Source organism: Micropterus salmoides, unplaced genomic scaffold (assembly GCF_014851395.1).
Source record: "Micropterus salmoides isolate LMB-PRFRI ecotype aquatic unplaced genomic scaffold, ASM1485139v1 Ms_hic_scaffold_19, whole genome shotgun sequence".
Lineage (NCBI taxonomy): Eukaryota > Metazoa > Chordata > Actinopteri > Centrarchiformes > Centrarchidae > Micropterus > Micropterus salmoides.
Genome location: NW_024041039.1, coordinates 5811378 through 5835180, shown reverse-complemented (window position 1 = coordinate 5835180; position 23803 = coordinate 5811378). Strand labels below are relative to the sequence as shown.

The window sequence follows — 23803 nt, the reverse complement described above, 5'->3', positions numbered from 1 at the left end:
AAATGAACTGAACTAAACTTAAATCAAACACTGCTTTGAATTGAAAAGTACATTTTTCTGATTATACTTTCATTTTCAATGCAGTACTTTTACTTGTCACATAGTATTTTTGACAGTGAAGTAGTCGCACTTTTACTTAAGTAAAGGATTTGAATACTTGTACTTAAAGTCCACCACTGCTTTTAATTCTTTAAGTACATTTTTCTGATTATACCTCCATACTTTTCAATGAATGACATTTACTTGTAACAGAGCGTATTTAAATGTGGTATAAGTACTTGAAAACTTCCTCCATCGGTGAGAATAAGAATAAATCTGGAGGCTCGACTTGTGCCCGCAGCTTCCCCTTTAATCCGGGCAGGGATGACATCATTACCGGGGAAGAGCAGGGGGGGCCCCGGGTAACGCCATTTTCACGCAGCGCTCAGCCAGTCAGTCATCCAGGGAGCTGTCATCTTCATCGGCTACTAGTCAACTTTGCATTCATCCCCATGAAGCCGCGATCAAGCTAGTTTCGCGGACCTGTTCCTGCCATGGCACCGAAGGGGAACAGGCTCTTCTCGTGTGGCTCCGACTAAAGTCAGTGTTGTGACAGTTAGCTTCGGTGGCTAGCTATGTAGCTAGCTGGTCATCAGTAAACGGCGGTTGATGCAGTTGAAGTCCAGCGTCAGTCGGCGAAACATACCGGGGACAGTTTGGAAAATAGTGTTTTATGATTAAATATTTTTACATTTATCGGCAAACGCTGTCCATCAAAGAAAAAAATCCCTCCGTTTAAAAAAAAGCTGTGATTTAAAAGGGAAAGCCGTGAAGAAAACGAGCGTTACAGTCAAGCTACATTGGCAACGGATGTCCAAGAGAACGGTAAGAATGGCTCCGTGTATTTCTTGGAATTCATCAACAACTAATTAACTGATCTCTTTCAGGAAAATTTAATCTGTGTCATTTTTGTCAAACCGACACTCATTTGAATTATTAACGTTGTATAATGTTTGGGCGCCCGTGTTTTTAATGAGATGCCTCCTTGATGTTTATGTTAATTGCAGGAATGGGTCGCCATAAGCTGCACATTAACTGTCACTGAGAGGAGAGAGGTGCTAGCTCAGAGTTAGCTGACACCGTGGTTAGTTAGTCTGTGTGACACGAACAGTATTGGCTAACTGGTTCTTCAGGTTAATCCATAGCTAGGACGAAGCAGCAGGAGCGTAAGAAAGACACCAGTAGGAAGATGCACTTGTTGGCCGCAGCGGCACCCTTAAAGCCTTGATGTTGGAATATGTCATGTGATGGTTAGCTGTGCTGGATGTCCTTTCATTGATATTCAGAGCAGGGCTGAGGGCTGTGAAGGCTGTCTGTGTTGAGGAGACCGCTTCAGAGGGACAGTGGATCTCAGTGTGGGGGGACTCACAGCTGGGATCTGAAAACAGGACAGACTGGGAGGGGTCTATGAATATTTGAGCTTCAGGCACGCTTGATATCTTGAGCCAACACGGTATGACAGAAATCTCAGGAATACACCCAAGTATTTTTGGAGAGTTTTGTCTGCCTTGCCCTGAAGGAGTGCACATGACAACCTGCAGGGCTCCTCCCCCAGGCTAACACCCCTCTGCTCTCCAGGGACTGCTTGTTGTTGGCTCAGAGATCCCAGAGCTTTTGTGTGTTGACCTTTTTTTATAGAGTGCTTGCTGCTCCTGGGAAATGAGAATCATGTGTTGTCGCAGCAGAATTTGTTGTAGTGCTGCAGGTCGGCTTGAGAAGCATGCGGTGCTTTTCTGCAGGGAAAACATGCAAACCTGCACATCACTAAAACATTATCCCTGCTAAAACCTGACAGAGAGGAGGTGCAGTACACTTTTATTGTACTGTTCTATACTTGTACTTTCAAAGAGGTGATAATGAATTACATTTAATTGAAATTGAATATTTGAAGACGTAATCGTGGGTTTTAGCAAAGTGTGAATGGAATTTTTTTACTTTCATCTGATATTTTATAGACCCAAAGAGTAATTGGTTAATTAAAATATAAGCACAATCCAGTTTGTTGCAGTACCAGTGCTTTTAAATGGCAGTGTTTTATACAAAGAGGTGTTTCTAATAGTTACTCCACTCTACTTATATTACAGAGGGCAGACTAAACATTAGAAACACCTCTCAATATAACCACACCTTTGTAAACAGGTTCAACAAAAGTTGATCTTTTTAACAAAGAGAGTTAGCTTTAGCGCAGTGCACTTAATAAACGGCAACTGAGTTTAGGTTGTCAATAAAATAATAACTAATAACTTTTGGATCATGAACTTCCAGAAGACAAAAATGATGTAGAGATATGCATTTTACATTTAGTGCCGGTTCACTGTACCTACACACACATTAGACATCCCAAGTAAGGCACAGGAAGATGTCAATGGAGGGATGTCCTTCAACTTATGTTATAATATATAATATTGAAGATATAAGTTATTGCTAAGGTTTTTGCATCGGAGCAGGATCAAATGTAAACCACTACCCTTGTTTCAGATTGTCAAAATTTGCATATTTTAAACAGATTTTCTGAATTTATGTTTATCTTGTGGTACGATGGCGCCGTCATATATCACTCAGACAACTAGTTCTTTCATGATGGCTCTGATGTAAGCTGAATAGTGTGAAATTATCAGCTATGAGAAATGTCTGGTAGAGAAGCAGAGACATAAATGGGCCTAATGAGGAAATCAGGAGGAACTAATTCGGTCTACCATCTCAGCGTTATTCTTCATCCTAGTTTTGGTAGCACCGTCTTAAAACCTGAAACTTAATCAGTGTAAAGTCCTGAAGCGCGTTATATATCAAAGTCAAAATAAATCCAGTAAATTCTCTCGGTGCCTTCAGGGGTGCTGCAGCGAGGAGCGAGCGACGCCACTACTGTCTTCGTAGATCAGAGCCACCACTTCAGATGTTTGAATGATAAATTTAATCTCTCGCCCGAGGCTTGCTCATGGAAATAATTTTTTTTTTATTGGTCTTGTCATGTGAGGGCTTTCAGAAGTGAGCCTGAAACTCATTTAAGGAAATGACAAATATACACAACAGCTTAAGGCCGATAAACTTACACAGAATTAGGCAGTTTTGTTCCACCTCCTCAGCATTATTGATCTGTTGCCTGTAGTTCCTGATGTCCACCGGACACAGACAACTAAATCTGTTTTAGTATCGATCCCAATCTAACTGGTTATTTCCTGTGTTTCAGCCGTGTCATGTCTGTGACAGCCTGATTTGTTAACCCTTTTTGTGGCCTCTTCAGCTAATGTTGTCACAAGTAACTGTTGGATAGTTGAGTAAGACTGATGTTTAGCATGATCACAAAGTGCAACAGTAACGGTACAAGATATAAATAAACAGAGCTGCAATTAATCTGCAACTATTTTGATTCTCAAATGTAAATGTTTTTTGGCTTCTTTTGTCCTCTATGACCGTAAACTTAACATCATCGGGTTGAGGACAAAACAGGACATTTGAGGACATCACTTTGGCCTTTGGGAATAAACATTTTTCACCATTTTCTGATATATTATGGACCAAACAACTAATTGATTCATCGTAAAAATGATTGACAGACTGATCTATAATGAAAATAATCGTTAGTTGCAGCCCTATACGTAAACAAGCTTGATCATTTTAAAGCAGCTAACATCAATGTTTTTATATTAATAATGGATAACTTGACTAATTATCAGCCCACTCTGCAGTTCCCTCCAACTTTACAGTTTTATAGCATCTTTTAGCTTCTTTTTTTGTTTTTGGTTTCCAGACTCCAACTGTGACACTGTTTTGTGTCACCACTCTCAACAGGCAGATGTTTCCTGAAAAAAAGCTCTGACAAACCCATTTTACACCACAGCCTAGGCTGCCCAGCACCAAATAGTAGAGACAGGCAAAGTTGGAGACTGACTGGTGAAGAAAGTGGAACGTTTTAGTGTGAAAATGCCAAAATCGAGCTAAAACCTGACTTTAATTTGTCACATGGCCAAAGGCACAACTTTAAATGAATGCTAATGTTGCTCCATAGCTGTTGGATGTGTAATTAAGCAACTTTAAAAAGTGATAAAATGTCAGACAGCTTTTTTTCTGCTGTGTTATTTGTGCTCAGCGGCAGCTCTCATAGCTTTTCAGTTTTCTGCAAATTCAAAATGTTTTGATTCACAGGTTACAGATAGAACAACTCTAACTTCCTTTAAATAATGGATAATTAAAAAGGAATCCTGTAAAGTGAACTTTAAGTCTTTCAGACTCTCTCTCTTTTTGAATGTGGATGTGAATCATTACTATCAGCCCACACATCGCTGACTAAGATTGTTCTCATAGTGCTGCTCTTCTTGCTACCAGCGCCATCCTCATGCATGAAGCCCAGAGCAAGCACTTACTATTCCTCTTCTTCATTGGTCCCAAACACAACCCACCCCCTCTCATCCATATTCTACCCCCACCTCATCCACATTTGTCTTCAGCCTCCCCATTGCCTTATATCACGGCCTGAACCTGCAGACATGAGGAGCTGCAGCATCCCCGGACGCTCAGCTGCGAGGCAGCTATTTGCATTTCAAAAGTTAACATCAGAAATAGTTTTTTCTGGCTTTCCCCATGATGCTTTGTGCTCTGAGACCCATCTGATGCTAGAAATAAAATATTGTTGGATCAGAACAGGAAGAAAGGCTTTCGTTGTCACTTTCACTTCTGTATTACGCAGCCTGCAGTGATAGTTGTTGTCTTGTTCTTTGCAGTTTGGGGTGCTTTAGGTCATGGAAATATTATATTACTGTTGAGGGCAAATAATTGAGTTACAAAAACTGTTGTCTTTGAAAGATTTAATAATGAAAGAGAATGACAGAGAAGTTACAGCTAGAAAGGGAAACAATAAAACAATTTCTCAGCTCTGACATAAACCCTGCAGATGTGGACAGACTAGTATAATGAGTATAATAATAACAAAGGGTTAAGGATAAGAAACAAGATGAGACATAAGAACAACTTTTATTTTGACCATTACATCTTGAAGGATATGTGTTTAAGGTCATTGACAACAGCGAGGTATTGGGAGCTGAATGGATGCAAAGGAAACACTGGCGTCTGACATGATGTGCATTTTCCTAATTAACATAATGTCAACTTGTTCCAGCTTCTTAATTGTGAGGATTTGGTGGAATATTTTGACTAAACAAGAAAGCATTTTTCACTGAATTCTGACATTTTACAGACCAAACAATTAATCGGTTAATCGAGAAAACAATCAGCAGGCTCAGCTATAATTAAATCCTAATTCTTTTATTTGTAGGTGTTTCTAAGAAAGTAATTGCATTATAAAAGTGTCATTTAAGAACATGGGAAACAAGTAAAACACCAACAACAGGATGAATACTAATCATTTTGCATGTAATTATAATAATAATCAGCCTTTTGGCAGTTTGCCAACAATATTAGGACATTTTTCAGGCGTGAGGTTCATGTTATACATTTTTTTCAAGTTGATTTCACAGAATATTCCCTCATGCTGCTGCACAGCTCTGCTCACCTGGAGCTGCTGTTTTCAATCTCCTCCTCCACACAGCGTCCGTTTCCTGCCCTGCTGTCAGCTGATAGGCTGCAGGCTGGTTGCTGAGTCACATGGAGCGATCAGGGTTATAACTCTTCCTCCGTCTGCTCACGGCGATCTTCAGCTGTAGTTGTGTTTTTTATTTATTTATTTATTTTTCTTCTTTCTTTCTTCCACACTTGAACTGAAATGTGAAATCTGAGGCAGTTCAGGACAAGTCTGCTGCTTCACCTGGTACCACAGCAGCTTTTTATTCTGAGGTGGGCACGCTGCTTCAACATGTTAGATTGTTAAGGATAAGGCTAATTTTAAAGTTGTTTAATTTCTGTTTTTTTCACAGAGCTGGGCAGTAAATTGCTGTAACTGTTCAGCTTAGAGAGCGTTTGCAGTTTCAGTTCATCATGCTTGCCGAGATTTAATAGGCAGCTCGCTACAACTGCTGCCGAAGCGCTGAGCCATAATCCTCTTAAGTTTGTGTGTGTGTAATGAATACAAAACAAAGAAAGTCAGGGGAGGATTTGGGGGTCAGTGTCAGGGGAACAGATATGAACCTGCATCGTTTAGCTAATATGTTCATAATAATAGCATCGGTTTTACCTGCTACACCTTGTAGTCTTCCTCCTTAATCACCAAGGCTGATTCAGGATCTGATTATGTGCTATGACTGCATTATGGCAGCTCTAAGAAGCAGATTATTATTGTAATTACGAATATGAACATTTAAGGCTGCTATTCCTTTACTGCAATGGAGGATTGATATTTATAAAATTGTATTTGAATTATAACTAAAAGTCTAACTTTTTTTTCTAAGATTGTGTTATATTTTCGCAGTTTGTTTTGGTTGGATTAAAACTGGCTAGATACAGGTGAAGCTAATAAAAATGATGACTTAAATTTATAAGAGTTACACTTTATGTTATATGTTATATAACAAACCATAAACAAACGTGAAGACTGGAGGCAGCCACTCTTTCTCTGGTTAAGTTTTTCACTGTGTCAGAGTTTTATTTTTTGACAATCCTCACCTCATATCTGTCGTTTTCAGTAAACCACACACAGCCCACAAGCCTCAGATCAGGATTTGAACTGTCAGCAGGCTGCAGGTTTAGTGTCTGTGGTTTTGGGTTAAACTTTTCATCACAGCTACACCAAAGTCCCCCATTTTTTCTTTCCTAAAAGCATCTTAAGTGATGACTCCTCCCGTTTTTTCACTTCAAGCACTTCAAACAGCATTTTTTTTTTACAAATGCCGCATTACATTTTAACCCGTGTTCCTCAATGTGCTGCTGCTCACACGCTGTACTGAGCGTTTCAAGCAGAGCAGGTGGGTCAGTCAGCTCCTCTCTCAAAGGCACCTTGACTTTATTTGGAGAGGGAAGCATGAACCTTTCTTATTAATTCTCTCAACCTGAGCGATACCCCTGAACCGAGAGATGTCCAGTCACAAACACATGGGTCTAACCTTTTTGTCTGAGTATTGATCGTAAAGAGAGATGAATCACTGGCAGGGCTTTAAAAGGCTGTGTAGAGGCCATGTGACCAGAAAAGGTCAGGAGGAAACAACTTTGAATGAAACATCTGAAGGTTACGTGCTTGCTCATTAATGGTTTCTCCACATTCATCAATATGGTACAAGTTTCTGTTGAAGCTCAGTCTGTGACTTCCCCTTTTCCCAATGGTCCTGTCTACGACCTTTTAAGTTTTACTGCAGCAAGCGCTAACATATACACTGTTTTGATTTGTCTCCTCTCCTGGGACATACTGCATAATACAGCATTAGTTAAAGAGGTCATATTATGCTCATTTTCAGGGTCAAAATCTTATTTAGAGGTCTACCAGAACAGGTTTACATGGTTTCATTAAAAAAAAACAACATCATATTTTCATACTGCACATTGCTGCAGCTCCACTTTTCACCCTGTGGGTTGAAGGCTTCATTTTAGCTATGGAGTGATACATCTTGCCTCTGCAAGATCTTTGTTGAGAGTTGCACATGCGCAGTTCCTAGTTAAGGACTACTAGCCAATCAGAAGCAGAGTAGGGCGTTTCGTGAGAAGCCAGTAAACACGGCTTTGGTTTAGCTGTAAATTTTCCCCTTAACAGCTTAGCAACATGGACTGGAGCAAGAGTTTCAGAGGGAACATTTTGATGTGACGTCACAGGGATAAAAGGGAAAAGGCTGGACTACAAACAAGCTGTTTTCAAGCAGTTCAGAGCAGAGTTTCCTATTACATGCAAAATATATCATTCTGACATCAGCTTTCCTTCCTCTGTTGTTAAATCTGCAGGATGCGTGAGGACATGTCCACCATGGTGTGCGTGAAGGAGGAGGAGGACCCTGGGGAGAAGCTGTCCCAGGATGAGATCATCTCCCGGACCAAGCAGGTGATCCAGGGGCTGGATGCCCTGAAGCAGGAGCACCACTCCATCCTGGACGGCCTGCTGGGAACGCTGCGCTGCCTGAAGCAGGATGAGGAGGGAGTCCTGGTGGAGGAGAAGTCCCACATGATCCGCAAGTCCCTGGAGATGCTGGAGCTCGGGCTGAGCGAGGCACAGGTATGTCTCTGCAGCTTCCCAGAGTCTGCCAGTCTTGGATCACTATCAACTGAAACAGCAGGCTTGTTCTTCAACTTGTTACGGTGTCACTATCCTCTGAACCAGCTGTCCTGTCAGCCACAAGGCTCAGATTAAAATTGGACATTCAATGTAGAAAAAGTTCAGGTAGGCTCCATAGGAGGCGTTACATACCGTAAAACTTCCATTAATAACCAAGTCAATAGCCGCCTACTCCGTTAACTGGCCTGCTGTGGGGTAACGTTATGTGTAATGTTAAAACCTGTTAAAGCCCGCTGGGTTGCCCGCTTTAGCTAGTTCTAAGCTGCTTAGATCATGAATACAAGTATAAATATTTCTACTTTTGAGAGTATGGACATGCTACATATCGTTAGATCGGTTAGATTCTCCACAGTTCATTAGTTTAGTTCATTTACAGAAACAATTAGCCCCAAAGCCTAACTCATTCAGATTTATCGGCATGGTAAACAAGAAAAAAAAAAAAAAAGTGCAGACTCCCTACCTTTGAACTGGTCGTTACATCCGTATGTGTCCATTCCTTTATTATTTATATTCCTTTAGTCTGTAAGGGTCCACTGATCAAAAGAATCAAAACAGCTTCTTTATAAAAATTCATCCAAGTTTTTAATACTGTCACATGAAGTCCATTGCTCTCTGCTCTCTTTTCTCTGCACCCTGCACCTGTTGTTGGGTATGCTTGTTTTCGCCAAAATTAAAGTGCATAAGCCATCTGTTGGAGCGTATTGATATTATTAATAAAGTAATATTCATACTGTTTGAAATAAACTTTTTCTTAGTAGCCTATTTTAGCTTTGTGCAAAAGGAATTAAAGGCCTGTCCCATATGGACGGTCCCAGATATAAGCAGGGTCAATTCAGTGATTTTAGCAAATAAAAGCCCGGGCTATTAATCAAAGTTTTACAGCAGAAAGAACATTTTGATTCATGAGAATTCAGACTGACAGACTTCAAGAATATTCCAGAAACACTTAAAAAATGCTGCCGGTGTGAAGTGACCTTTAGCTGACAGCAATCTGTCTTGCTGTAGTGATGCAAATAATAACAGACCAAGAAAACAAAGTATACACATAAATTCCAGTGCAGATATATAAGTTTAAACACCCCTGTGTCACCCTTTTATTTATCTTCTAAGCTCAGAAATAAAACATTTTAGAAAATACATAATTTTCAGAGAAAGTTTAAGCTAACAATCAGTTGTGTCATTTCCCAGTTGGCAAACATCGGCCAGTGAGTCACTGATGACTCACTGTCGCAGCATCTCCTCTCCATCTCCCAGCAGGCTTTGTCTATTAAATATACAATACACTGCACCATGCAGACTTTAATATCCACCTTCAGCTTTTTGGGTAGCTTGCAGTTGTGCTGAAGTACAGTGTGATTCACATTTTTCTGCATCATTTTCCTCCTGGCACCTCTAATGTCTTTACACTTCAAACTCTTGGTCTAATTACACCCCTCCCAGCCTCTCACCTTAGACCGTATACTCTTTGGTGTATGCTTTTACCCTAAGGGCCTCACGGTAATGTACACATTTTTGGCTCTGGTGGGGAGTGTACACCTGGCAGTTTAGTTTTAGTTCTTTATTTATATATTTTGGTATTGTGATCCTTTTTTTTGAGATACTCTTGAATATCACAGGAATAAAAAGGTTTTGGTATAAATGTTTTATACAGCCCCAGTCAGCCTAATGCTCAGCCCAGGGTCATCTGTAAAGGACTAGGAACTAATATAAATATTATTACCCCAATGTGTTTTGGTTTTTTTGGCGATACCTGAATTTATTGTCTTCTTGATAACTCCACGATCCAAGCAATGTGGTTTTATTTGTATTATTAAATTACGAAGCAACTCTTTGTGTGTTAAGAAAAACCTGCTCCTTTTTGTCCAGGTGATGATGGCGCTGTCGAGCCACCTGAGTTCGGTGGAGTCGGAGAAGCAGAAGCTGCGGGCTCAGGTACGCCGGCTCTGCCAGGAGAACCAGTGGCTGAGGGACGAGCTGGCCGGGACGCAGCAGAAACTGCAGAAGAGCGAGCAGAGTGTGGCCCAGCTGGAGGAGGAGAAGAAACACCTGGAGTTCATGAACCAGCTGAAGAAGTACGACGAGGACTTGTCCCCATCTGTGAGTCCTCAGGTCTTCTTCAGAGTGTGTTATCCTGCCCACATGTTTGACCAGACATCTTATGACTGAATTAGAATTACAAAACAAAGAAACTCCAGTGACAGGGTAGGGATACACCGATCTGACACTATGGATCTGTATTGGCAGGGATACTGACCTTATGAAGCAGATCGGGTATCAGCCAGAAAGTGTTTTTTTCTATTCATTACATTAAGTTAGTTAGAGAGGCCATGGACTTTTTTACCACCGCAATCCTTGACCTCATGTCAAAGTTAATTTAGGGATACCTACAGATTTTTAAATTGGGGGGAATAGAAAGTACTTGAATTGTATCAGTAATCTGTATCTGTGAACCCTGAGTCATGGTGTTAGAGGGGAAAAAGTCTGATCGACGCATGCCCAGGCCAGAGGACAGATGAAGGGACTCCAGGCCGTTCACATGACGTCGACTATATAATATATGGTGACTAATCGGTGAGAACAGATAGAAATCCCCTAAGATTCATGACAAGAATGCATCACATTCAAACTAGAAAGGGCAAATTAAGCCTTACTTCTCTCCAGAATAGTTAGCATTGTTTCTTGATGTAGTTTTCATTCCTTAAGTTTTATTTCTCGGTGTACCTTCTCTCCCCACTGATTCCTTCCATTTTGTCTTTTAATTCACTTCCTTGAACTCGGAGTCAATTTTAAAGTTATCAATATAAACAATCTCGAGTATTTTAACTCTTTGAAATGTGCTTGACGCGTCCCGGCCTACAGAACAACTATGTCAGTAGATAAATAAGTAGTGTGTAATGCTCTCCTACGAATTTAAAGAAGATTGGGTCAGTTCATTCATTGTCTTCTATTTCTGTCCGCCTTCTCTCCCGTCTCCTCCACTCCCTCACTATCCTCTCAGGAGGAGAAGGACTCTGACTCCAGTAAAGAGACTCTGGACGATCTCTTCCCGGATGACCAGGACGACCAAGCCCCAGGCAGTAAGTGTTCCACATTCCTCCTCTTCCCTCTACGCAGGCATTTTCAGTCCTGGACCCAAATATGTTTAATGTAGTTCCTGAACATAGATGTGATTGTAGGGCTGCACTTGTCACGTGGCCACAGAAGTGAAGCAGGTCTGTGACCCAGATTAAGTCCTAAATGTTTAAAGCAATAGCAGTATTGCATATTCTGAAAGATGGTTACCTGAAGTGTGTTATAGAATAGTTGAAGTTCCACAACATTAACACTTAGCAGTTGAAGGCTGTGACTTATGATGTGCAGGTTTGTGTTCGAAATTAGATATTATTTTTTTTCTTGATGGTGGCAGTCATTTTTAAAATGTCCCTGCTGTAAAATTGATTCATCCTCTTGGAACAAAACTTAAATCTTTTGCACCAACAACGCCAATAAACCTAAATCTAGTCAGTGGATGTCCCCAGAGTCGGAATATATCAAACAATATATGGTGGTAGATTTTCTCCTGCCATGCATCGCTTTTCTGCACTTTTCCTAAGCCTTATAAATCTTTGTTTCTTCATCTCTCTCTACTTACACTTCCCTGCCTTGCTCTGCCACTCTCTCACACATGCACACACCATTTTTTCTTTGCTCCCACTCTTCATGTCCACCCCTTCCCTCAGTGTTTGATGGGGGTTGTCTTTCAGTAGCTCAGTAGCCCAGACAGTAAAGCTGTGTTGGCTGTAAAGGCCCATTAGTCAGGACCTAGTTTAGCCTGGAGGGAGGCCAACTGGGGAGAAAACCTCCCAACCAGATTGGTGTTATATAGTTCCAGGATTTCTACAATGTGTCCTTTTTGTGTGGCAGTGGCCAAGTGAAATAATGTTTGGCAAGAACACAGTAGTAGTTATTATGAATTGATCTTTTCAGTCTTTGAAATATGAATTAAATGCTTAAAATCAAAACATTTGGTGCCATAATACCATGGGAAAAATGGCTAATGGCTTGAACCTGTTTTGTCTTTGTGAAACCAGTTACAAACACCTCATTTGACAGGGACTATAAGCACAGTTAATTTGAACTACAACACTAATTTGGCTGTTTTGAAATGCTTCTGGTGTCCACAAAAGGAAAAAAAAAAAACGTCAGACAGTTGGTTCCCAAACTTGGCATTCTGTTTTTGAAACCCTATTTTGCACCAAGGTGATTTCCATTTGGCTCTTGGCACCAGTTTATCAGCCAGTTTAAACTGCTGACAAAATGGGCAGCAGACTGGTTCACACTCCGCAGATCACTGTCTGAGCCAGACTGCAGCTCCGTGCGCTCCAGCCCTCTTTGTTAAAATGTTTAAATTAACCTACCAACGGGAGGTCAGTCAAATGGAAATTTATCTTGCAGCAGTGCACACATTTAATGAAAGTAATAAATGTTTAAACTTAATATTTAATTCAGTCTTTGCACCTTTATCCTGTGTCTGAAATTAACCTTTTGACTCACTGGGACTGAAACAGTCCACTGGCCAAGCATACTTTTTATCGGCCAAAATAATAAAAGCCCTTTTATTGTCACACATACATTAGTTTTTGTACATTTTATTGAGATAAGTTGAATACAAATATATATAGCGCTTTTCTAGTGTTTTCGACCACTCAAAGCGCTTTTTACACTACATCTGCATTCACCATTCACTCACATTCATTCACTGGTGGAACAGCCACCAGAGGCAATTCAGGGTTCAGTATCTTGCCCAAGGACACTTCAACATCCTGGAGGAGCTGGGGATTGAACTGCCGACCTTCCGATTAACGGGCAACCCGCTCAATCTCCTGAGCTACAGCCGCCCCAAGTAGACAGAGCAAAATTAGAAGCAGAAATATTTTAATTCAAAACATTTTACGTTATTGCATATTGTCTTTTATTTTATTATATGCACAAATAAAGAACTAATATATATATATTTGTCAATGGTTTATTAATTAAAACCTGAATATAACAATTAGTCTGGATCCCCAAATTTTTTTCCTTTTAAATGCTATTAAGGATCAAAGTAATGGGTCAAACACAGTCACATGGAGACTGCAGTTTGTTTTTGTGTGAAACCAATAGTCAACATTGATTGTTTTTAAGTAAGTTATTTTAACCCTAAACCACAATCTTTTCCTAAACCTAACCAAGTGGTTTTGGTGCCTAAGCCTAACCAAACTGTGAGCGTCACCTAAAATGTTTCTCAGCAGGCTTTATTTAGAAAGTCTAACTGGATGTTTCATATTTATTATTGCTAACTAACATATGGACTGAGAAAATGTGACACTGCCACTCCTAGGTGAGGCAAAATGTGACACTGGGTTGCAGCAGCAGATCGGCAGCAAATGATAGTTTAATGGACTATGTGATGTCCTGGAAGGTAAACTGTGCCACGAAACTAGCAGTTTCACAGAACTGTTTAGATGCGTATAAAAACACACATGGTACTGTGTGTGCTTGTGTGTCAAACTCATAGACAGTATAAAAAAAGTGGACGTAGCCACTGTGATATGATCCATTGGTTTGTGGACTAACGTTTTGAAGCCTCGAGTTCGGCATTTTGGCCGTCGCCATCTTGGTGGTTTGGCACCAGAAGTGACCATATTTGGACAAGAGATCGGATCTTGCTAGCTTCGTTAGCAAGGTGTATCTATATTTCATGTTAAATGTGATATTAACTGTGTTGCTAATTTCGGCTTGTAAAAACCAGGATTAAAACAAAATGTAATAACCGGAAATATAAACAACTGACTCCTTAATGTCTTTTTATATAACTGAATGCTGAAAAAGACATCTGCTGAAAATAGTCCCCAACAATTTAGCTAAACAAGCTATTTCCTCCTATTTGTGGGGGAAAAACTACAGTGACCAGCTGTTTAATGACATTTTGACATTTTCATGTTGTTTTTAAAGATTGATGGCTTCAGTAGGAACCAGTGGACTTGAAGCTGAGAGCTAATGTCAGGCAGGGGAAGTTAAAAAGTGCTGAGAGATAAACTATATAATTATTGGCTTTGAAAATAACAAAAATCTAGAATATCACCAGCTGTACCCTTTATTCAAGAGGCAGAAGTATCATGAAACAATGTCATCTATATATTTGCCCTGCAGCACATTTTAAATCTGATGCTCTTCCTCGTTCTGGTGTGCACTCACCGACGAAATTAGGTTTTAAACTGTTTTTGTTCTCTATATGTTTCTGCTGTTAAAGAAACCAGCTTTTCCACTGTACTTTGTGGGTTAGTTGAAATTCCTCTCTTACAGTGTTTCGTGGGTGTAAAATAGGTCTTGATCCAGACTTCTCTGTGTTATGACTGCACTGCAGGTTGTAGAGCAGAGGAAGCAGACCAGGTTGTTTTTGGGATACAGTGTCAAATTAGGACTACATTTTTTTTCATGTTTTTAGATGGAAAACTGGCTTCATTAGACATATTTTCCCTTGCAGTGTTGGTCAAGCCTTTGCTGTGTTGAGCACCATGGCAGAGTATGAATTATGACTAGGAGACAGGAGAGACATACTTTAATAGAATATAGCTGTGAGAGAGCAATTGGTCTGGGAACAGGGGGAGCATAAGATTGACTTTCTGCAGCATAAATCTCACTTCAGAGGTCAATGCCGCATAATGAAAATTAATTTATGTGACATTTCTCTTCTGAATTATTAAGATGGTAACGTCAGCGTAAAGCGTTTTTATCAATTCCTAGTTATTCCTAGTTAATTATCAAGTCCTGGAGCTGCAAACGGAGAACGTAGACGACCAGAAATGTGATTAGTTAAAGGTTTTTCACCAAAAGATAGGATAATTTTGCAAAAATGGGCATGTATAATTAAAAAATGTGTAATTAACAAGTAATTATACATTTTATAAATATTAGTTATTAGGTATTTTCAAGAATGAAATTGGGAAAATTGGAAATGGTTTACAGCACTTTGAAACAGTCGGTAATGGGAAGTGAGGTTTGAGATAGCGTTTGGCAAATTACAACATTTTCAAACCAGTTTGATATTGAGCCTAATACAGGACCTCTACGTCTAGGTGTCTCATGTGACTCAGCTGCTCCAGAGTGTATAAGACTGCTCCTTGTCTTTTTTTAAGTGGCTAGAACGTTAAAAAATGACATGTCGGTTCAGTCACTTTGCTGAAGATCAAACCGGTTTAAGCACGTACCCTCGACCGGACTGGCAAAAACCGACCCAACCCTAGTTTGGGATAAACATAATTAAAAAAGAAAATCTTTTTGTAATGCAATAATTATACACCTGCACCCATTTACACATAAATATGTCTCAGGCTCTCATTGTTACACACCCACACTCTCCTACTCACGCCTACACCATGTGCCACGGTGCATGGAGAAGGAACGCATCATCGAATGCAGCTTCCACAGGCATTAATCCTCTCAGTGTGAAACATAGCTGTGTGTGTGTGTGTGTGTAGTAGATTAGATGTCTTTTCTCCTCATGCTTATTCAGACTGCTTGAAAATCTTTTGGGGTTTTGGTAAATTGCTGTCAGCAGGAAGAAGATAATAGTGGAGGGTGGACGAAAATGGTGATGACAGCTCTGCCTTTCTTTAAATTGTCCCCAATTGCACAAATGTTTACATTTCAGTTGTTTAGCCAGCTGTGTTGTCCACAGTGAGTTGCTGTATGGGAGCTTTCAATTCACACCCTTACGTAGTTACATTTGCTATTTTGAGTTCATACTGACAAGTATGGAAAAATGCAGCGCACTACAAGTCCGCTGGCTACGTTGCGGAAGGGGAGGAACCAATAACCCCATTTTCAATCTCCATAACAGCAGTTGCGATTGTGAAAGTACATACAGTTCATTTTTAATAAAATTTAATTGAAGTTAAGTGATCCAACAAGCAGGCAGATATTTTGGCGGGAGACAATCACAGTCAACTGTTGGCGATAATGATCTGCGCTGTTACAGTTCGCCATTATAAAGAAAAGTGTGCTAGTGTACAAACAGAAGTATCCGAATTGAGACACACCTTTTTAAGGTCCTAATGAATCAGACACTTTAGCTGTTGTTTCAGTTGAACATATTAATTAAAGGGATCCAGGGATTTAGTGTTGATCCTTAATGACAATGGTGATAAGCAGAGACTGAGAAATCTTAACTTGTAGTCTGTAGTAGAGATCCAAAAATAGGGCATACTTCTCTTCTCATAATACAATTAGGGGGCTTTTTGGCCTCATAATTATTTCCTAATACTGGTAAACAGACCTTGATGTGTAAAATTGTCTGAGTTGGGGTTAATAGGCTGATCGTGAAACACAACGTCCCAGGTTTGATTCCTTCTGGGGACCTCTGTTCTTTGTTCATCTCTCTCTGTTGTTCCTGTCATGTCTCCACTATCGGTATCTAAAGCCAGAAAAAAACAAAACATAACACATACCTAAACGCAAAGAACGTCCTTTTTTCCATTAAACCAAAATTGAACATAAACCATTCTTCTTTTTTTTTTACTCATTAAATTGTCATGCAGCGAAAGATTTATTTTCACTGTTACAAATAACATTTTATAGTCGGTTGATTAATTGATACAAAATTAGTTTTTAGCTGCAGTGTTAGAGGGTTAGGATCCTTTGTATGTGTGGATAAGAACAAATTGATTGGCTGTTTAGCACCTGGGGCTGTATTACTGAAAGTCCCTATCTTAAGTCTTAAGTTAAGATAGGAAGAGTCTAAGATAGGATTTTTCCCAATTTGATATTAGAGAAGCAAGTCCTAACTAACTAACTTCATCCTATCTTATCTCAGGTTAGGAAATCTTGAATACTCAATCCAACATGGCTTATTAACTTTCATGTCTGTGACCTAGCAACCAATGGCACTTTTCTCATCTCGCGAGCTAAACAACTTGTGATCGTTGTTTTGCGGTAGTTTTTTTAATGAAACAAATTGGAGCAGAAACAACAACTATCACTGAATTTCAAATCAGATGACTTAGAGGTGTTTGCAACCTCCGTCGAGAAATCCAAATTCACATAACGCTTAACTCGGGAGATTAAAGAGAGAGAGTGGGATAAAACAGCGGACACACCGCCGCATATCCGCCATCCAGCGGAGCATTGATGCTGATAAAAAGGAAGTGATACAAAGAGAAAGGCAACTGTTGTGTCCAGAGAGCAGAGGAAAACCGGTAGTGGCTCCTCCTGTGCTCCCTCACTGACCCCAGCAGAAACCTGTACTGTTCTCGAGAAAGTTAATGAAGGTAAAAAATAAAAATATAATAAAGGCTGCGGGCTAACGTCATGATGGTTTGTTAAATTCAAGAAATACATAAAATCTCTCATCAAAGACTTGCAATTAGGATGGGCTACAACATAATATTGAGACATCTAGTGTTACATCCCCTACAGCCTTTCTACTAACAAGTGTTTTGTCATCAAACACATCGGTAGAATCAATTAATAAGTCCGCCTGTTGACGTTTTGTTGATTTTGTAAAAGCAAGAAAAGAGCACCCATGTGGAAACAAGTTATTAAACACTACCTGGTTGAAAAGTTAGGACAGCTTAACAGTTATCCTAAAGTTAGGAGAGTTTATTTAGGATTTTGTGAAGTTAGGATGGTTCTGTAATACACTTAAGTTACCATGGTTACCAAGCAGTTAGGATAGGATCTGCAGGTTAGGAAGTTTCTGTAATACGGGCCCTGGTGAGGAATATAAATACTGAATTATCAGTGCGTTGTTGTTGTTGTCTTACTCTGCCGGGTGCTTGCATAGGTACAGACAGACTGCTGTGATGCGAGTGGTCCTGAACCACTGGTACAACTTTGTTCGTTTGACACTTCACTGTGGTCGGTGTTATTACTGCAGTGGGCGGTTCTCACTCCACACCCCGCCAACTCTCCTTCAGAGTAAATATAGAGCTGCCTGCCTTTTTTTATAAGAAACCCAATCAGGTGGTTTCCTGACCTCTTGCTCACACGTACATTCATGCATACTTACACACTTAGACAGACTGACGGACCGCATTTCATGACAGACATTCCTTTCGTGTCCTCCTGACCCAGTGAAATGTAACACAAAGGCAATCACATTTACTGTTCACCGTAGCAGAATGAGGACATTGTTTATGTGTGAATAATCTTGTTTGTAGGGCATCTGTTAACCACCAGCCAACGTTTGTTAGTTGAGGTTTCTGCTTTGACCCATTTGTAGGAACTCAAATAACTAATGGCCTTAAAGTATAGCAGCAGAAATGTGAAAGCAGGTGAAATATGAAACACACAATACAATAATAAGACAAAAACATATTAAAAAGCTTTTTATTTTTAAGTACAGAATGCCAAACATTACTTGCCTGTAGGTTTTGGGATCTGAATCTTTTCTTTTGTTTTATATGACAATAAATTGAAAGTCTTTGGGCTTTAGACTGTTTGTCTGACAACATAATTGCTTTAAAGTAATGTTTTTAAAATTTTGAATTTTATAGAACAAATACAGTTATTATTTGAAAAAATAATCATCAGATTAATCAATATTGAAAATGCTAGATGTAGGCCAAATGTACATTGCAGTACCGAGAGAATATATATATATATATATATAAATAATGACTTCTTTCTGGATTATTTTCAAAATGCAATTATAATGAAATGCTCAAAGTACAGAGGTGCACAAGATAAGCCGTTTAACAAAGACATTTTCCAGCACCACAAAGACAGAAAAAGAAAAAAGATAAAAGTCAATCATTACAAGTGTGTTTATATAATAAAAATAAGAATTTAAATAAAAATAGAAACTATACAGGGCAATGAAACTCAAAATGATTTAGTCTAACCTTTTACTTTCTCTTTCCTCCATGTGTCTCCAGTCCAGCCGACTCATGGCAGTGCAGCGGCAGCGGCAGCCCAGCAGGGTGGCTATGAGATCCCGGCCCGTCTGAGGACCCTCCACAACCTGGTGATCCAGTACGCCTCCCAAGGCAGGTACGAGGTGGCCGTACCCCTCTGCAAACAGGCCCTGGAAGACCTGGAGAAGACCTCTGGACACGACCACCCGGATGTGGCCACCATGCTCAATATCCTAGCCCTTGTTTACAGGTTGGTGGGTCAAATCTTTTATCTTGGCCCTGAACTGTGGTAATGGTCCCCAAAAGGACTAATATTACTGTTGACACTAATATATGAGATATAAGAGACTTCATATTAGGGCGGACTGTTTTTTTAACCACCATCTTTTTTGTGTGAGAGTATAATAATGTAATTGTAAACGGCATCAAAACTATCGAACGTTTTATTTGAAAGGAGATCTGTTTGGAATAGATCCACCATACAAAATAATCCAGCGCCAAAGTATTTGTCAGAATCGGGGGCATATTTAATAGATCTTTGATATGAAGGATACATAGACTGCAGTCAGAGTTAGGAATAATGTTAAATTGGGTGGAAACGTTTCTGTTTCTTACATCACACTGGCAGCACTATGAAAACAAAAGCCTTCACTAGCTTGTAAATCCTCGAGATCCCCGGCCACTCTATTTTACAATCCTTCTCAGGATTTAAGAATAGATGAGAATTAGTGAATACTGGGGTGGTGCTTGCAATTTTCTCTGTTTGATAGTTATCAATGGAAGGAATGTTTTTTAACCTTGTTGCACCTTTTGATCTCAGAGAAGAGAGAAAGATGTGATCATGGGTTTGGCATGTTGTCTTTTTGTCACCCTCACAACGCGGTGGCATGTTCCTTGAAGCCTTTAGTAACAAACCTGAAATCACTATCTGACAGGCCTTTTATAGGACCTCCAAATGATAGTTGGATGCCTTTCTACGTCAGAAGTGGAGCATAGCAAACATAGCAGACACGACCAAAGATTTACAGTACAGTAATAGAACTGGGGAAGCATTAAATTTCCAAGCCCAGGAAGAAAAGAACAAAAGAATGACACAAACGAGCTGGACAAGTATTTTTTTACAGGGGATGCTCCCATGTTTTTTACTTCCACGAATCTTATCCATTGAATGGTCAGTGCAGGTTTTGGGTGTGGTTACCCTGAATAATTGAGAGACTGGGTCGACTTGTTAGCATCGACTGTGGGAACTTCTGCAAAGCTATTTGGATCATGTCACCTGAAAATAAAGGGCTGTTGGAAATGTGGAAAAGTGGAAATTGTTAGCATAGTTTTAGTTTATTTTCATTGTGTGCTCGTCTGTTATTCTGTCCATCTGTGTCTGTGTATTTCTTAATTCTGTTTGCTTCTTTCTGTCAGGGATCAGAACAAATATAAGGAGGCGGCCAACCTGCTGAATGACGCTCTGGCCATCAGGGAGAAGACTCTGGGCAGGGACCACCCAGCTGTGAGTACATCTTTCTTAGCATTACATCAAAGTTATTCAGTTGTGCCCTGTTTTGTTGTTTTTCTAGCACTGGACTGTTGGACAATATTTTTTTTCATGACATTGCTTAAACCACAGTTTTATCTGAGTCAGAGGAATGTGTTATCCTGGATCTCAGGGTTAATTGTTTCCCAAGGGTACATTGTCCTTGTAGTCTGCTCAAAAATATATGTAAAACTGAAACACAAGTCATATTTTAGCAACTTGATCCATCTGTAAAACATTAAAGAGATAAGAAGTCTTTTTTGCTGAGAGTTAGAAGACTCTACTGAAAATATGAAGCCATAGCAATCAGGCAGTTCGATAAGTTTAGCATAAAGACTAGAAACCGCTAGCCTTGCTCTGTCCAGAGGTTACAAATCCTCCTACCGGCACTACAAAGATCACTAATTAACATGTTATACCTTGTGTATTTAATCCAAACGAAAACCGACAATGACATGTTATGGTTTTATGTTGGGGGTTTTCATGCTAAGCTAAGCTAACTGGCTTCTGGCAGTAGCTTCATATTTACCGTGTAGACATAAGTAATATTGATCTTCTCATCTCCCTCTCGGCAAGTAAGCCAATAAGCCTTAAGAATAATATTAAGAGCACTAACGATAGATTCCGGGCTGTAGTGTAATAAACCTTAACTTGTACTTCGTACAGTTAATGGACAATAAATTAGAGTCTACCTTGTTAGACTCTGCCCTTGGCAGACTGAGCCATCCACTGTCATTTTATATTACCCTTTACTCTTTGCTCTACACCTATTTTTGGCTACAGCAGTGTCCCAGTTTCCCCTCAGTAATCAATAAATGTAATTTAAAAATATTTTCCCTTCAGGTAACACATAATAACACAGAAAGGCATAATAACAGTGCAGCCAATGAATTGCCGTTTTGAGGCATTTGTCTTCATTATAGAGCAGAAAAAGTGGGCAGTGATTTTCAGAGTTGTTAAGTGGTGCTCCTAGATGCAATTTACTCCAAGGAAAATGAGTGTTTTATAAAAGTGTAATCTTTTAATTATAAAGACTGAAAAACATCCTCTTCTATATAACAAGAACCGTACCTGCTTGACAGTCAGATTATAGGGTTGGGCTAGGTATTTATCTTTCATGTATTCCTTAGATGCAGAAAGAAGAATCATTCATTTAAGAGTATAGTTTAACATGCAGAACAAAACAACAACGTCTGAACTGCCGTTATAAAGTTTTAATGCTTTTCTAGCAGAAGACGGTAGAACACGACACCCTAAAGCCTCTTGGGAAATACTGGCTGTGTTCAGTGTTAAATTACACCTCTCCCTAAAACAATTAGATTTCTCCCAAACATCCCTGATGTATTTGGTGAAGACTGGGACTGCAGTCCAGGACGATCGCAGTGAACAGTCTGTTTCATAAATAATTGACGCAGGCCTGTTCTCAGACCTGGTAACCTCTGTTTGTCCGTGTGACTGTAAACATACAGCAGATCGACTAACTGTGTTAACCCCAGCAGGCCTCTGTCTCCACTGTCCGGACCTCCATCACTCTTCACTTTGTGAAACTGAGGTTAGCTCTCCTCACTCCTCTCTTCCTGCCACCAGGTCCTTCTTTTCCACAAGGAAGTGATTTTCTAAAGTGTCATTGTCATTAGAAAATCATAGTTTTGGCAGCAGTAACACTGTCTTTTTCCTTCTCACCGTATTTGTTTTATTTTAAATCCAATTCTTTCTTCTATTTTGATCTTCTCAATCCCATCACTTTCCTTTCTTTTCTCCCCATTTTGCATGTTTGGTATTGAGAACAGGTTCTAAATTTGAACTTGTTCCAGATAAATGAGAGACTATTCATTAAGAAATAATATCCTGAATTCTTGAATCAGGTTTGAACTTGCTGGTCTACATCGCAGGTTCTTGCAGCCACTGTGCAGCGCCTGGAGAGTAACTCCACTTCTATGGAAGTGCCTTGGTCAAGCGCACTGGCAGGAGAATCAACCTAGCATACATTAGTGCTGATGAGGTGGTCTGGAGCCTTGCTAGTTGGGCGGCAGCTGAAGTTTGGGCTTTGGCATAGTGACTCCTGGCTGTAAAAACTGGGATTGTGCGTTGCTGTGAGAATGTGCAAGCCGAAGCTACTGTGAAAGGTGGAGTGGTCCTGGCTAAATCCTGGTCAGGCTGTAGTCTTTCTAGGGTTAAGAGGGACCAGGCACATATGGAAATGGTTAAGAGCCCCCTGCCTCCGATTCTGGTTTTCTGCCTACACATCAGACAACACTTTGATGTTTCCCGCTCTTGAGTCTTGAAGTGGGGTCCGTCTGGGGACTGCATGGATCTGCAGGGGGATGACAGGGAAACCTGGAGGTGGGTGACTGGGAAGAATGACCTGCCTGATCTGGACCCAAGTGGTGTTTTGCTTTTGAATAGTGCATAACAGTGACCAAAAGTGTCCTTTTCAAATATATTGATTGTATTTTGGGCTGTTAACATTCACAGCAGTACTTTGCTAGATGAACAGGTACAGTGTGACTCTGCTACAGAACTGAGGCTTCAGCTGCTGAGGTGCTACAGAAAATATTTTAATACAGAAAAGATTGTAGCAAAAACCTTTCCTGGACACTGTGCTGTGTTGTCATGGACAACTAGGGGACCACAAACCACTGCTTGAGAACAATGAAGTAGGTCCTAAGTCTTTTGTTACCAGAAAACCTTAAGCTAAAGATCAAGCATTGACTCTGTATCATTTCTGGTTTATGCTGGAAGAATGAAAAAGTTTTTTTATTATACAGTGCGAAGGAAAAGTGAGGATCCGCATAAATCACACACTGAACATAAAAAATCTAAGTAAGGAATAAAGTCCTGGGGGAAAAGTTGGAACATTTTTTCTCGCTCCTCTTCCTCTTACACCCCCTTCCCTCTGTCTTTCTGAATGAGCTCCCCCTCCTCCAGTTGCCTCACCCCTCCACATCACCAACGGAGCCTGTCTGAATCAGAGATGACCTCCAGGCGCCTCTGTAACCTCCCTCCTCCTGAGTGCATGTGTTTGAGATTCATCATACAACTGATTGAGATCAAATTACAGCCCACCATAATCACTTCCTGTTTCCACAAGACTTCTTCCTCCTTGTTAATTACTCTGTCAACAGATCAAATGCACTATGCTGCTGTGGTGGAATCTTGCGGTTGCACACGCTCACTGCGCACATGGGTGAAGATGATTGAGGCTCATCATCGGGTTTG

At 40.1% G+C, this 23803-nt stretch overlaps 1 protein-coding gene across 5 annotated transcripts in view; it reads left to right on the top strand.

The window, feature by feature from the left end:
- Positions 1-354: 354 nt before the first annotated feature.
- The window catches only part of klc1a (kinesin light chain 1a), a 54909-nt gene continuing 31460 nt past the window's right edge, over positions 355-23803 (top strand). Inside the window, exons 1-7 of one of the 5 annotated variants that reach the window (XM_038728081.1) lie at positions 355-864; positions 7855-8122; positions 10049-10279; positions 11181-11259; positions 19078-19306; positions 20473-20560; positions 22084-22136. In XM_038728081.1, the coding sequence (XP_038584009.1) occupies positions 7856-8122; positions 10049-10279; positions 11181-11259; positions 19078-19306; positions 20473-20560; positions 22084-22136 (947 nt within the window). In that variant the 5' untranslated portion in view covers positions 355-864; position 7855. The remainder of the gene's footprint in view (positions 865-7854; positions 8123-10048; positions 10280-11180; positions 11260-19077; positions 19307-20472; positions 20561-22083; positions 22137-23803) is intronic. The other 4 variants (XM_038728078.1, XM_038728076.1, XM_038728079.1 and 1 more) reach the window with 4 other exon arrangements.